The sequence below is a fragment of the Schistocerca nitens genome, chromosome 2 (assembly GCF_023898315.1).
Source record: "Schistocerca nitens isolate TAMUIC-IGC-003100 chromosome 2, iqSchNite1.1, whole genome shotgun sequence".
Lineage (NCBI taxonomy): Eukaryota > Metazoa > Arthropoda > Insecta > Orthoptera > Acrididae > Schistocerca > Schistocerca nitens.
In genome coordinates, this window is record NC_064615.1 from 239071117 (window position 1) to 239085392 (window position 14276).

Genomic DNA, 14276 nt, shown 5'->3' on the forward strand with positions numbered 1-14276 from the left:
TTTACCAGCCATCTCCTAAAAATATAACCGTACAAAATGGCTCTTAGCACTATGGGACTTAACTGCTGAGGTCATCAGTCCCCTAGAACTTAGAACTGCTTAAACCTAACTAACCTAAGGACATCACACACATCCATGCCCGAGGCAGGATTCGAACCTGCGACCCTAGCGGTCGCGCAGTTCCAGACTATAGCGCCTAGAACCGCTCGGCCACTCCGGCTGGCTACAACCATACAATTACATAAATTAGCCCTACGATATTATAACTTCATCAGACAGTGTCTCGATATTAATCAACACATGAAGTACCTGTCTCTAATGTGATAACTATAATTAGAACTTACCTATGAAGAGTAACTTTTCTTCCTTTGCCGTATTTTGATTTGCATCTGTAGCAGCAGTAATTACTCACCATTGCTGTTACTGACAAAGCAATGTGTTAAAACAGGGTAAATAAGTTTAATAGTAATGTTTCAGTCTTAGCCCAAAATGTAAACAAACAGTGATATACATAAGTCAAGTGACATTTTCAGTTTCATGTTTGCTACAAGCACAGTCCGCTAGGCTAACTCTACAGATATTCCTTGTCTATGGTGGACTCTGAAGCATATGATCTTGCTATAACATAGACACGTCTTCAGCGGTATCTCACCTATGAGCCAAATGCGTCCATCGAAAAGACAAAATACAGTTCTGTTTTCAGCGCTAAAAGCAAGCTAAAAAGGTGTCAAATTTCATGGTCGAAAACAATACCAAAAATATAGGTTTCAAAATACAGTACAGTTTATTAAATTTTAAATATGCAAGTCAACTGTAAAAAATAGAAGGCACGAAAATAATGCAATAAATTCATTAGCACAGTCACAAGCGCGAAATTTTCTGTACATAGTGTTACAGAAACATTTACGTTCAATAGCCATTTTTAGTGTGTATATAGTGGAGAGCGGGCGTGGTAATTACGACGAAAAATAATAACTCGCATTCCCGTCTATTACTATGAGTACTTTTACTCTCGCAGAGTATGGACAACGCGTGTAGCATAGAGCGCGTACTACAGAACCTGGTCTGGCAAAGTTACTGTTGTTCTTGCTGCGGTAGGGCAGCGATATTATTGGAGGGTAGAGCCAGTGGTTTACGTCCCCACAGCAGACAGGGTTATCTGAGACGTTTTGAAACTCTTTTTTCTATTTCAGATATCCCGTATTTAGTTTACATGCTCAACCTAACGTCATTGATATATGGTACGAAAAAAAAGAACCATTCTTTGAGTATGTTGTAGCTTTATTTCCTAACTCGTTGGGTACGCTAGTTAAAATCTGCTGCGCTTCTTCAGTAAGCCCTCCAGCCCATCTGGATCCGTCGGAAAATTTCACTTTTTAAGTTTCCTTAAATATCGGATGCCCAGATAAACATACTCGTTAACATTTTTAGACAGTTGTCGTTCACTATTATTTGTCTTTCACTTGCACACTTGTTGTGCATATTTGTTATGAACAGATTTATCTAAAGGTACACTTTTTCGCAACTAGCTTGTAAATCCTTCGTATATACAGAAGTAATTTCAGATCTTCATAGCAAAGAGGTAAGGTCCATATTCACATTGATAATACAAAAAGATGTAATTTGCGTATACTGATGGAGTATGTTTAACCTTTACGTATCAATAGTTTGACGTACAATACGCTTTATATTCTTTCTGTTAAGTTTACTCCTATGGTACGGCGTGTTCTCAAACTCAGCGAATCAGTTACAGTGTATTTAGTGACGGTATATCAAAAAACTCAATTTCAGAATCATGAGCCCTCTTCAGTGGCGTTTTGTGGGCTTCAGCTCTTAGGCTGCGTGCTGCTTCTCTTGTCCCTGCTCACGGCACAGAGGCTGCCGCGACAGCTTCTGTTGCAGAATCCTGAGAGCCAGTCGGACACGCATTTGCTCTCTCCCCCTTGGCTGTTTGTCGGCGACGCTGTAGCTGCAAAGGGCAGAAGTCGCAGCACACAGTCACACGACAACCGCTTCTTCGCTGTTGGCCTGTTGTCCAAGTGTGGCTCTCTCGGAGACTTCTCGAAGTTTCCGTTTGCAGTTCGTGTTGACAGTATAACCACTTGAGCTGCCAGTCACAACTTGTCCTCGCTACTTACTTGTGTCAGAGGCGAGTAATTGCCACAGAGAATCCAATGCATCCTCATTCCAATAACATCGTTTATAACACAGAGACTCCACTTGGACAGTGAGTGCAGAATGAATATACACTTTCTAAAGCAGTGGGAGTAATTACCCCCCCCCCCTCCCCCCGAGGAGTAAAATGAAAGTAGTGAAGGAGAAAAACGAAATTTGTTCAATAAAGATTTAGCGACCACTCGAAATTATTTGTTTAAAAATATTCACTTTACGAGAGTCGTTTGATAAGTCTGGTAAAAAAGCAAGAAAAAATGTTTGTTTCAGAAACTACTCACATACTCTCATTTAAGGGCTACACATTTGGTCAAGCGATCCTTCAGCTTTCCCATCGGAAAAATGGATTCCGTAAACTCTACAAAATATTCATTGACTCATTTGATGAAAGTTTCTTCCCACCAAGCCAACGTTTCAAGTTAGGGAACAGGAAGAAGTTACTTCGGACTAAGTCTGGTGAATAGGAGACATGAGGAACTAATTCAAATACCAGTTCATGCACTTTCGCCATTGTTATCGCTGGGATCGTGCATTATCCTGGTGAAGCAGCACTTTTTTGTATGCTAGCCTTGGTCTTTTTTCAGCCAACGCAAATTTCAGATGATCCAACAATGAAGCATTATGGGGTCCGATTATGGTTCTGCCTTTTTTCAATTAATCGATAAAGATTATTTCTAGAAAATCCGAAGAAATAGTGACCATCACCTTATCAGCAGATAAAATGGTCTTTGATTTCTTCAGTGCTCTTTCACCAGCCTTTCTCCATTTTACTGACTGCCGTTTTGACTCTGGTTTGTCATGATGATGGATCCAGGTTTCAACAACTGTAAAAAATTGGCGCAAAATGTCTTGTGGACTTCGATGTTGAAATACTGTGCCGGATGTACTTTTGGTTGATGTGAGCAATCGCACCCACCCGCACACAGCTTCTTCATAGCCAAATTTCTCTGCAGGATATTACGTACTCGCTTAGTTGAGAGCCTACAGTCTCAGCAATCTCAGGAATTTTTTTGGCAGTCTTGCTTTGCCATTTCACGGTTTTTGTCAGTGGTTTCCTTTTCTCTACTTGACAGCCGGAGGGAACTCCACCTTCAGTGCTTGTCCAACCACATTTAAATTCATTAATCCAAAAGTAAATTATCTTCAATGATCGTGCAGAGTCCGCATGAACTGCAAAGCAATTCTGTTTTTATTTGTGTGGCAGTCGAACCCTTCAAATAAAAATGTTTAATAACAGCATGAAACTTGATTTTCTCCATTTTCAACCACAGTCGATGCACTGACCAATTCAGGCGGCTGTCAACAATTAACCTTATGCTTTATATTGTTAAATTTTTTAGAGGATCCTTGGAACAATGGAGCTTACCAACCATGAAGGCGCAACAAAAATGTTGCATTCTTTCATGGAAATTTACCAGCCTTATCAAACCACCCTCATATTACTATTATAAAACAAACAAACAAACAACATTCATGGTACGTACTAGTCACTGCATCGTGCTCAGCCCACAGGTGTCACTGAATGTGCATATGGAGGGTATGTGGTCAGCAAACCTCTCTCCCAGCCATTGTCAATTCTTGTGACCGGTGTTGCTACTTCCCAATTAACATCACAGGGTCTGAGTGCACCCCACCAGCTAACAGCACTCAGAAGACCCAGACAGTGACCCATCCAAGTGTTAGACAAACCTGACAGCACTTAACTTCAGTGGTCTGTCGTGAACCAGTGTCACCACTGTAGCAAAGCCATTGGTGTAATACTATTATGCCAGATTCTAATATATGATGGATCATTACCATCCATTTGAAATCCAGTGATGAATAATAGCCTCCTCTAGATATTTTCATGCACTGCAATCTTGAGTGCCAAGAATCCCCATTGCTCCTGCATATTTTCTACTGCCATCTACGCATCTTACATTTGTTTGCCTTCTCAGTCTTCTGTTATTTCTTGGCCATCTGCCATTCACCTTGCTGGCTACTGTCCAGCTCATCTCCACTTCTTTCCATCACTATTATAATTACATCTTTCACTCTAGTGTGTTCCCTAATCTACTTATTTGTATTCCTGTCTCTCACAGTAATTTACAACATGCATCCCCCCACTGGTCACTGAGCCACCTTCACATTTTGAATAGTCTTCATGTTAAAAGGCTACATCTAACTGAAATCAGCTAGATCTGGTGATACGTCTTCCAGTCACATTACTGTGGCCACTACCTTTGTGTGACACCTACATGCAATAACCTCTCACAGATGCCAGGTAACAGCACTAGCAGTAAAGGGTATATAAAGCATGCAGGGGGACACGGAAAACAGTGCAGTCATTGCCATAGTGGGAAATGAAGCAATTTATCTGGTATCCAAAACGGCACGATCATTGGTTTTTGGGCCAAGGGTGGAAACATTTCAAAAGCAGTTAAGTTTGTATTCCATTCACAAACCCCTGTGGTTAAAGTATACCATGCATGTCAAAACTGCACTATCCAAAACTGGTGCTGACGCAAGTGTGGTGCACCACAGGCCATAGATGACAGTGGTGAATGACAGCTGTGAAGATATTTATGGGTAAATAGACATACTGCTGGTGAGCAAGTAACCAGTCAGACAGCACAAGAGGCTACAAACAGTGTCTCCTTGACAATCGTTTTTTTTTTTTTTTTTTTTTTTTTTTTTTTTTTTTTTTTTTTTTTTAATACTGAAAACATCCATAAATATCTTCTTACATATCTGTTTATGTGCACCGACACCATGAGAAACCATGAAAATCAGTGTACGCTGGTGATGACTTTCTGTGGGATTGGGTATTTTCCATTTCACCAGTATTCTACTGGAATACTGTCCATGAGCACCGTTAAGAACGTACAACGTGTCTGCTCATCTTTCTGGTAGAGTATAGTAAACAAGTTCATCTTATGTTCCACTGACAACAATGACAATAATACCCATATCTGCAAGTAACCTAAAAACAAATATTATGACTCATTATAATATTACAATATTATATTATTTGTTATCAATCAAAGAGTCTTACATATATCTAAAAACAAAGATGATGTGACTTACCAAACGAAAGTGCTGGCAGGTCGATACACACACAGACAAACACAAACATACACACAAAATTCTAGCTTTCACAACCAACAGTTGCTTCGTCAGGAAAGAGGGAAGGAGAGGGAAAGACGAACGGATGTGGGTAAGGAGTCATTCCAATCCCGGGAGCGGAAAGACTTACCTTAGGGGGAAAAAAGGATGGGTATACACTCGCACACACACACACATATCCATCCACACATATACAGACACAAGCAGACATATTCAAAGACAAAGAGTTTGGGCAGAGATGTCAGTTGAGGCGGAAGTACAGAGGCAAAGATGTTGTTGAATGACAGGTGAGGTATGAGTGGCGACAATTTGAAATTAGCGGAGATTGAGGCCTGGTGGGTAATGGGAAGAGAGGATATATTGAAGAGCAAGTTCCCTTCTCCGGAGTTCAGACAGGTTGGTGTTAGTGGGAAGTATCCAGATAACCCGGACGGTGTAACACTGTGCCAAGATGTGCTGGCCGTGCACCAAGGCATGTTTAGCCACAGGGTGATCCTCATTACCAACAAACACTGTCTGCCTGTGTCCATTCATGCGAATGGACAGTTTGTTGTTGGTCATTCCCACATAGAATGCGTCACAGTGTAGGCAGGTCAGTTGGTAAATCACGTGGGTGCTTTCACACGTGGCTCTGCCTTTGATCGTGTACACCTTCCGGGTTACAGGACTGGAGTAGGTGGTGGTGGGAGGGTGCATGGGACAGGTTTTACACCGGGAACGGTTACAAGGGTAGGAGCCAGAGGGTAGGGAAGGTGGTTTGGGATTTCATAGGGATGAACTAACAGGTTACGAAGGTTAGGTGGATGGCGGAAAGACACTCTTGGTGGAGTGGGGAGGATTTCATGAAGGATGGATCTCATTTCAGGGCAGGATTTGAGGAAGTCGTATCCCTGCTAGAGAGCCACATTCAGAGCCTGGTCCAGTCCTGGAAAGTATCCTGTCACAAGTGGGGCACTTTTGTGGTTCTTCTGTGGGAGGTTCTGGGTTTGAGGGGATGAGGAAGTGGCTCTGGTTATTTGCTTCTGTACCAGGTCGGGAGGGTAGTTGCGGGACGCGAAAGCTGTTGTCAGGTTGTTGGTGTAATGGTTCAGGGATTCCGGACTGGAGCAGATTCGTTTGCCATGAAGACCTAGGCTGTAGGGAAGGGACTGTTTGATGTGGAATGGGTGGCAGCTGTCATAATGGAGGTACTGTTGCTTGTTGGTGGGTTTGATGTGGACGGACGTGTGAAGCTGGCCATTGGACAGATGGAGGTCAACGTCAAGGAAAGTGGCGTGGGATTTGGAGTAGGACCAGGTGAATCTGATGGAACCAATGGAGTTGAGGTTGGAGAGGAAATTCTGTTCTTCTTCACTGTGAGTCCAGAACATGAAGATGTCATCAATAAATATGTACCAAACTTTGGGTTGGCAGGCCTGGGTAACCAAGAAGGCTTCCTCTAAGCGACCCATGAATAGGTTGGCGTACGAGGAGGCCATCTTGGTACCCATGGCAGTTCCCTTTAATTGTTGGTATGTCTGGCCTTCAAAAGTGAAGAAGTTGTGGGTCAGGATGAAGCTGGCTAAGGTAATGAGGAAAGAGGTTTTAGGTAGGGTAGCAGGTGATCGGCGTGAAAGGAAGTGCTCCATCACAACGAGGCCCTGGACGTGCGGAATATTTGTGTATAAGGAAGTGGCATCAATGGTTACAAGGATGGTTTCCGGGGGTAACAGATTGGGTAAGGATTCCAGGCGTTCGAGAAAGTGGTTGGTGTCTTTGATGAAGGATGGGAGACTGCATGTAATGGGTTGAAGGTGTTGATCTACGTAGGCAGAGATACGTTCTGTGGGGGCTTGGTAACCAGCTACAATGGGGCGGCCGGGATGTTTGGGTTTGTGGATTTTAGGAAGAAGGTAGAAGGTAGGGGTGCGGGGTGTCGGTGGGGTCAGGAGGTTGATGGAGTCAGGTGAAAGGTTTTGCAGGGGGCCTAAGGTTCTGAGGATTCCTTGAAGCTCCGCCTGGACATCGGGAATGGGATTACCTTGGCAAACTTGCTGTCCCTTTGTTTGTCAGCAAACTTCAGTCAAACAGCCCGCATAATAAGTGAAGTATTGAGATTGTGGCTATTTGTATTACTGCTGCGCAGAGTTTTGTGGAAGAATTTACTAATGGAAATAAATAGTAAAGTAATGCAGTTGTCAATAATTGGTTTTTATTTGTCAGTCTGGGTATGCTGAATCTTTCACACACAGTCAGTTTCAGATTTACATAGACTCCATCTACATGTCTGCTTTTGAAGCAAAGAAACTTGCCACATTAGAAGCTAAGTGACCTCCTTATGACCAAACTATACATAAATCCATAACCTGTTGTTTACAGTGTAAAAATGCTCATATAATTACTTATTTGATAAGAAAGTGTGGTTATAATTACAAATCAGATAATCTGTTTTCTAAGTATTAATAAAAATAATTCTTTCCAGATGTCGATTCCTCTAGTAATGGCATGGCTGTTAAGTTCTCAGGGAAGACATTCTTCAGAATTCCAAATAAGATACACAAAAGGTAAGAGTCCTCTTTAAATCTCAAATTCTTTATAATAATTATTTTAATATAAACTATAAGCACTTAAAAAACACAGTTAATACCATTTTGTACTAAGTAGGAAGCAGCTGATGGAGAACAGTGAAATCAAAAGAAAAATTATGACCTACACAAGAGACAGAAAACAAAATGCAACTGTGCATTTTAAAGCTGATAAGCTGACACTTGTAAAAGTGTTCAAGTATGCATACAAGAGAAGCTGTATCACAGCAGATGGAACAAGTACAACTAGTGTGAAAAAAGGAGTATCTCAGCTATTAGAATCACTTGAAAAAAAATATAACATGGAACTGTGTGTCCCTAGATAGCAAAAAAACTATTTGATAACAGTTATTCTTCTGTGGGTCATAAATGTGGACACTGAGGAAGGTGGAAAATAAACATCTGTGAGCTCTTGAGATGTTCTGCTGGAATAGAAGTTATAGATACTGTGGACAGGATAGCAGAAGAGACAAGGAGCCTGCTCCAAAAAGACATTGATACAAGAAACAAAATGATTAACTGGGTGAAGATTTTAATGTGTTTTTGGGTGGTTGGCTCATCCTATTAGTTCCTCGGTCAGCCAGCCATGTTTATGGCATCCACTGCTTTATTAATGCTGTTAATTTACAACAATGGTATGAACAGATATACTGGACAATGTGTGTGAATTTTTTTTTTATGGCTGAGGCTTTGCTTGTCATTTTATCAAGAGTAACTACTTATACGACAGTACCACAATCTTGAGAAAGGGCACTGATGACCACATTGTTTAGCACCCACCAGTTTTAAATCCATCCACCCATCCATCCATTAGTCACTTACCTTGTCATTCCTCTCAATTTACTACTCTGATCCAGGAAGTGATAAGGGGTGGAAGAGGTAAGGGGCAGTCAAATCAGGAATATATGGATGAGGTTAAAGTTCATAGGAAGCAAAAGAATGTGGAAAGATTAGGTACACTGGCCCAAAATAACAATAATATAAAGTTTAGAAACAAATTTCAATGAGTTTTGTTTGACAGATCCTTTCCATCTATTGGCTAATTTTTGAGTAGACGATATTTATATGTAAGAATAGGTGAGTCTATATGTGCTTGTATGTGTGTTTCCATTAAATATTTGAACACAAGTTTTTCAAATATGAGGATAAGCAGCCGCTCATCAGCAAATGATTGGTAACTAGTTGATATGAGCACTTTAAACATCAGAAAATCGTACTGTGTTTTGCTTGTTTTCTAGTTTCAGTTCAAAAATTTTCTTTCACAGAACATCAAAACCATCCAAACATAGACATTTATGACTGTAACAACACTGATTATGTTTGGCTGCTGAAATAAGACACTATTTTAAAAGGAACCATCTCCTTGGACTAATCTTATTGTTCAGCTACTATTTATCTGTCCTTTCTACTTTATATTTATGAGTACAAACTCATACTCTTAAAAAAAGAATTCTAATTAATGTAAAAATAAAAGCATTTTTGCTATTTACTTGTTTGTTACCTGTAATCATATAATTCTGATGTTCAGATAACTTAGGAAGGCTGTCTGGTTGAAGAATGTTTTTATTTGGTTTTTCATTTCTAAGGATTGTGGCTAAGACATTGAATTTTTATTCAGGAAGGTCAGATTCCAAATAGTCCAAGACACTGCAGAATTTCAATAAAGCACTTCAGATGACTATGAGAATGGTTCCTTTGATAAGGCTGTGGCCAGTTTCCTGGAACTTCTTCAACCAGACAAACTTGTTCTCTAATAGCATTAATGTCAAAGAGAAATTAAACTCTAATCTTGAACATTTTCCCATCCTAATATCCCTTGATAAGTGTTGTTAATTAATATGATGAGTTTTATATTCTTGGTAAAGAATGATAAGATAAGATACTTTACTGTCACATAACATGTTTTTATACAATCATTCGATTGAGAACATTGGTGACCCATCAGTCTTTAACCTAAGTTGTTACAGTATTTTATATACTACAGGAAATGTGTAATACATTCATTGCTTATTATAATGAAAATACGACATTATATTTTAAATCTTTTCATAACTCATTGAATCATTACCATAGACTTCACACACCTATATGAAGTATGGATATAGTGAACGGAATACAAACTGCCATTCAAACTATAATTCTGTATATAAACATGAATATACAGTGAACGTGTATACTTTGTATCTATATGGCTTCAAAAATATACCATCTGTACTTGTATCCTTACTCCCTATTCCTATTTATAAATTCTTCTAAACTATAACATTTGCTTTTTATTCATTTAGAAATTCTTCTAGACTATAATAACATTTGCTTTTTAAGAATGTGCCAATGGTCTCCAATGTGGATTCCCCAAATATTGACCTTATCTTATTTCTGATCCTCAGAGCCATGTAATATGGAGCATTTTCATATAATGTGAGTCGGTGACAAGGTAGCCTGTATTTCAATTTATGTCTAGTTTCATGGGCATGTGTGAATGTATTTCCTTCAAACAGATGCGAGTTTTCCTGTTCAAAGAGAAGTATTTTGTATATGAAGATGGAAGGGACTGTCATGAAGTCCATGCTTTTTGCGAGGCATTTTGCTCTGAATGTCGCCAGCATCCTATCAGGCACAAGTACATAACAGTGATCTCAGAAAGGTACCAGTTAGTTGAATGTAGTCAGTTACAGTCATTGGAAAAGGAATGGACAAGGTACAGGGACACAGTACTAGAAGTGGCTAAAGAATGTCTTGGAACAGTAGTGTGTAAAGGTAGGATGAAGCAAACAGCTTGGTGGAATGACAGTCAAGGCAGTCTGTAAAAGGAAAAACAAGGTGTATCAAAAATGGCTACATACTAGAACTCAGGTAGACAGAGAAAGTTATGTTGAAGAAAGAAACAAAGCCAAACAGATAATTGCAGCATCCAAGAAGAAATCTTGGGAAGACTTTGGAAACAGATTGGAGACTTTGGGTCAAGCTGCTGGAAAACCATTCTGGAGTGTAATTAGCAGTCTTCGAAAGGGAGGTAACAAGGAAAAGTATTTTGAACACGTCAGGAAAACTGCTGGTGAATTCTGTTGATGCCTTGGGCAGATGGAGGGAATATTTTGAAGAGTTGCCCAATGTAGGTGAAAATACGATCAGTAATGTTTCAGATTTCAATGTACAGTGGGATAGGAAAGATGATGGAAATAGGATCACTTTTGAGGAAGTGGAGAAAATTGTCAACAGATTGCAGTGCCATAAAGTGACTGGGGTGGCTGAAATTAAGTCAGAACTCATCAAATACAGTGGAATGTCAGGTCTTAAATGGCTACACAGGATAATTGAAATGACGTGGGAGTCGGGACAGGTTCCATCAGACTGGACGAAAACAGTAATCACACCAATCTTTAAACATGGAAACAGAAAAGATTGTAACAACTACAGAGGTATCTCTTTAATCAGTGATGTGGGCAAAATCTTCTCAGGTACCTTTGAAAGGAAAGTGCGAGTATTAGTTGAGGACAAATTGGATGAAAATCATTGTGGGTTTCGGCCTCTTAGAGGTTTTCAGGACCAGATCTTTAGCTTACGGCAAATAATGGAGAACTGTTATGAGTGGAACAGGGAACTGTATCTATGCTTTATAGATCTAGAAAAGGCATATGACCGGGTTCCTAGGAGGAAGTTATTGTCTGTTCTATGAGATTATAAAATAGGAGGGAAACTTTTGCAAGCAATTAAAGGTCTTTACATAGATAGTCAGGCAGCAGTTAGAGTTGACAGTAAATTGAGTTCATGGTTCAGAATAGTTTCAGGGGTAAGACAAGGCTGCAGCCTATCTCCACTGTTTTTCATATTATTTATGGATCATATGCTGAAAACAATAGACTAGCTAGGTGAGATTCAGATATGTGAACACAAAATAAGCAGTCTCACATATGTGGATGACTTAGTTGTGATGGCAGATTCGATTGAAAGTTTGAAAAGTAATATTTCAGAGCTAGCTCAGAAATGTAAGGACTATGGTATGAAGATTAGCATCTCCAAAACGAAAGTAATGTCAGTGGGAAAGAGATTTAAACGGATTGAGTGCCAAATAGGAGGAACAAAGTTAGAACAGCTGGATGGTTTCAAGTACTTAGGATGCATATTCTCACAGGATGGCAACATAGTGAAAGAACTGGAAGCGATGTGTAGCAAAGCTAATGCAATGAGCGCTCAGATATGATCTACTCTCTTCTGCAAGAAGGAAGTCAGTACCAAGACTAAGTTATCTGTGCACCGTTCAATCTTTCGACCAACTTTGTTGTATGGGAGTGAAAGCTGGGTGGATTCAGGTTACCTTATCAATAAGGTTGAGGTTACAGATATGAAAGTAGTTAGGATGATTGCAGGTACTAGTAGACGGGAAAAATGGCAGGAGGGTGTCCACAATGAGGAAATCAAAGAAAAACTGGGAATGACCTCTACAGATGTAGCAGTCAGGGCAAAAGGGCTTAGATGGTGGGGTCATGTTACACACATGGGAGAAGCAAGGTTACCCAAGAGACTCATGGGTTCAGCAGTAGAGGGTAGGAGTCGGGGTAGACCAAGGAGAAGGTACTTGGATTTGGTCAAGAATGATTTTGAAGTAATAGGCTTAACATCAGAATAGGCACCAATGTTAGCACTGAATAGGGGATCATGAAGGAATTTTATAAGGGGGACTATGCTCCAGACTGAACGCTGAAAAGCATAATCAGTCTTAAATGATGATGATGATGATTCTATTTGCGATATACATTCAGTAGTTTGTTTGGTCCTGAAGTGTATGATTTGGGATTTTTCAAGATTTAATTTCATACCATTATTTTTTATCCATTGTTCAAGTTCCTGTAGAGTTTGTTTCGTGGTCCATACTAATTCATCAGTGTTTTTGCAGCAGACTGCAGCAGTTGAGTCATCTGTATTTACTTTGCTAGGCATGTCATTTATGTAATATAAGAACAGAAGTGGTCCTAATATCGAGCCCTGGGGCACGCCTTATTGAATTTCTTTCCAGCTAGAGCAAGGTTTCTCTCCCTTTTGATGTATCACCACCCTTTGGTGTCTGTTTTTGAGATAAGATGAAAACCATCTTATAGATTTTCCATGGAACCCATCAGTACCCAATTTTTGGAGCAGTAGCTTATGATTTACTGTGTCAAATGCCTTAGAGAGGTCACAAAAAATACCAGATACACTTTGTTTGTTGTTGAGGCATTTACTTACTTTAGAGATTAGTTCATTTACAGCTTGTAAAGTGTTTTGTCCCTTCCTAAACCCATACTGGTTATTGAGAATAATATTACCTCCTTTATTGTACTGTTCTAATTGATTACATACTATTCATTCAACTATTTTAGAGAAAACTGGGAGTATAGACACTGGGCAGAAATTTACTAAACCATATTCTTTTCCCTTTTTGTAGATTGGACAGACTTCAGCATATTTCAGTCTGTCTGGAAAACAGCCCTCATCAAATGATTGGTTTATTATTTTACAGAGTTGAGGTGCAATGCTGTCACTTCCTACCTTTATGATATTTGTTGGAATTTCATCCCAGCCCACAGATTTAAGATTTTTTAGGGATTGTATGATGTTAAACTCTCTTGATTCCTGCAGTACTGCATCAGGTCTTATTTGTGGAAGCAAGAAGTTATGAATTTTGTTTGTGGTTATGAAGTACTTATTAAATTCTTCACAGATGCGCCGAGTCTTAGTAACAATATTCCCACCAATTTCTAGTTTGTAATTAAAATGTTTTGTTTCTTCAGTACCTGTTTCTTTCTTGATAACCTGCCATACTGCTTTTGATTTATTTGAGGCATTAGCTATGTATTTACTGTTTGCCATTTGTTTTGCTTGTTTAACTACCCTATCAAATATTTTTTTGTATTTGATTTCGTACCTAATAAATTCAGCATCATGGTTGGTTTTTGCTTCCTTATGCATGTCCCTCTTTCTAATACTAGAGATCCTGATACCTTCCATAATCCATGTCTTACTTTTATTGTATTTATCATGTGTTGAAAATGTTTTTGAAGTCAGATGTGTAAGTGTTGTAATTATTGTTTACTGAACACTGGTTGCTGAAGGTCGAGTGGGTTTCCTTTAATTTCAAGATAAATGTGTTTATATTTGGCTGGCTGAAATTTCTGACCAATGTTACTGTGGGCCTATATGTTTTGTCTATGTATGGCAATGAAAGTGCTGAGTGATCAGAGTTCCACAGAATCAAAGCAGTCTACCAAGAATCTCATGAAACTACTAGATGCTAATTCTATTTTCAAAGCACTGTATTTTTTCAGATTAATTCTTCTTCTCCTTATTCTTTGTCTATTATTACTACTACTACTATCATTGCTAATTCTAGTACTAATACTTCTATACATCAGTGTACTTCAGACTGTTCCCTCTACACAGGCTGTTTAGATTCATCTG

General features: G+C 39.4%; 1 protein-coding gene across 1 annotated transcript in view; it reads left to right on the top strand.

Annotated features, from left to right (window-relative positions):
- Positions 1–14276, top strand: part of LOC126234947 (agrin-like) — a 1214606-nt gene that overhangs the window by 1167524 nt on the left and 32806 nt on the right. Inside the window, exon 24 of the mRNA XM_049943685.1 lies at positions 7739–7820. Coding sequence (XP_049799642.1) covers positions 7739–7820 — 82 coding nt within the window. The remainder of the gene's footprint in view (positions 1–7738; positions 7821–14276) is intronic.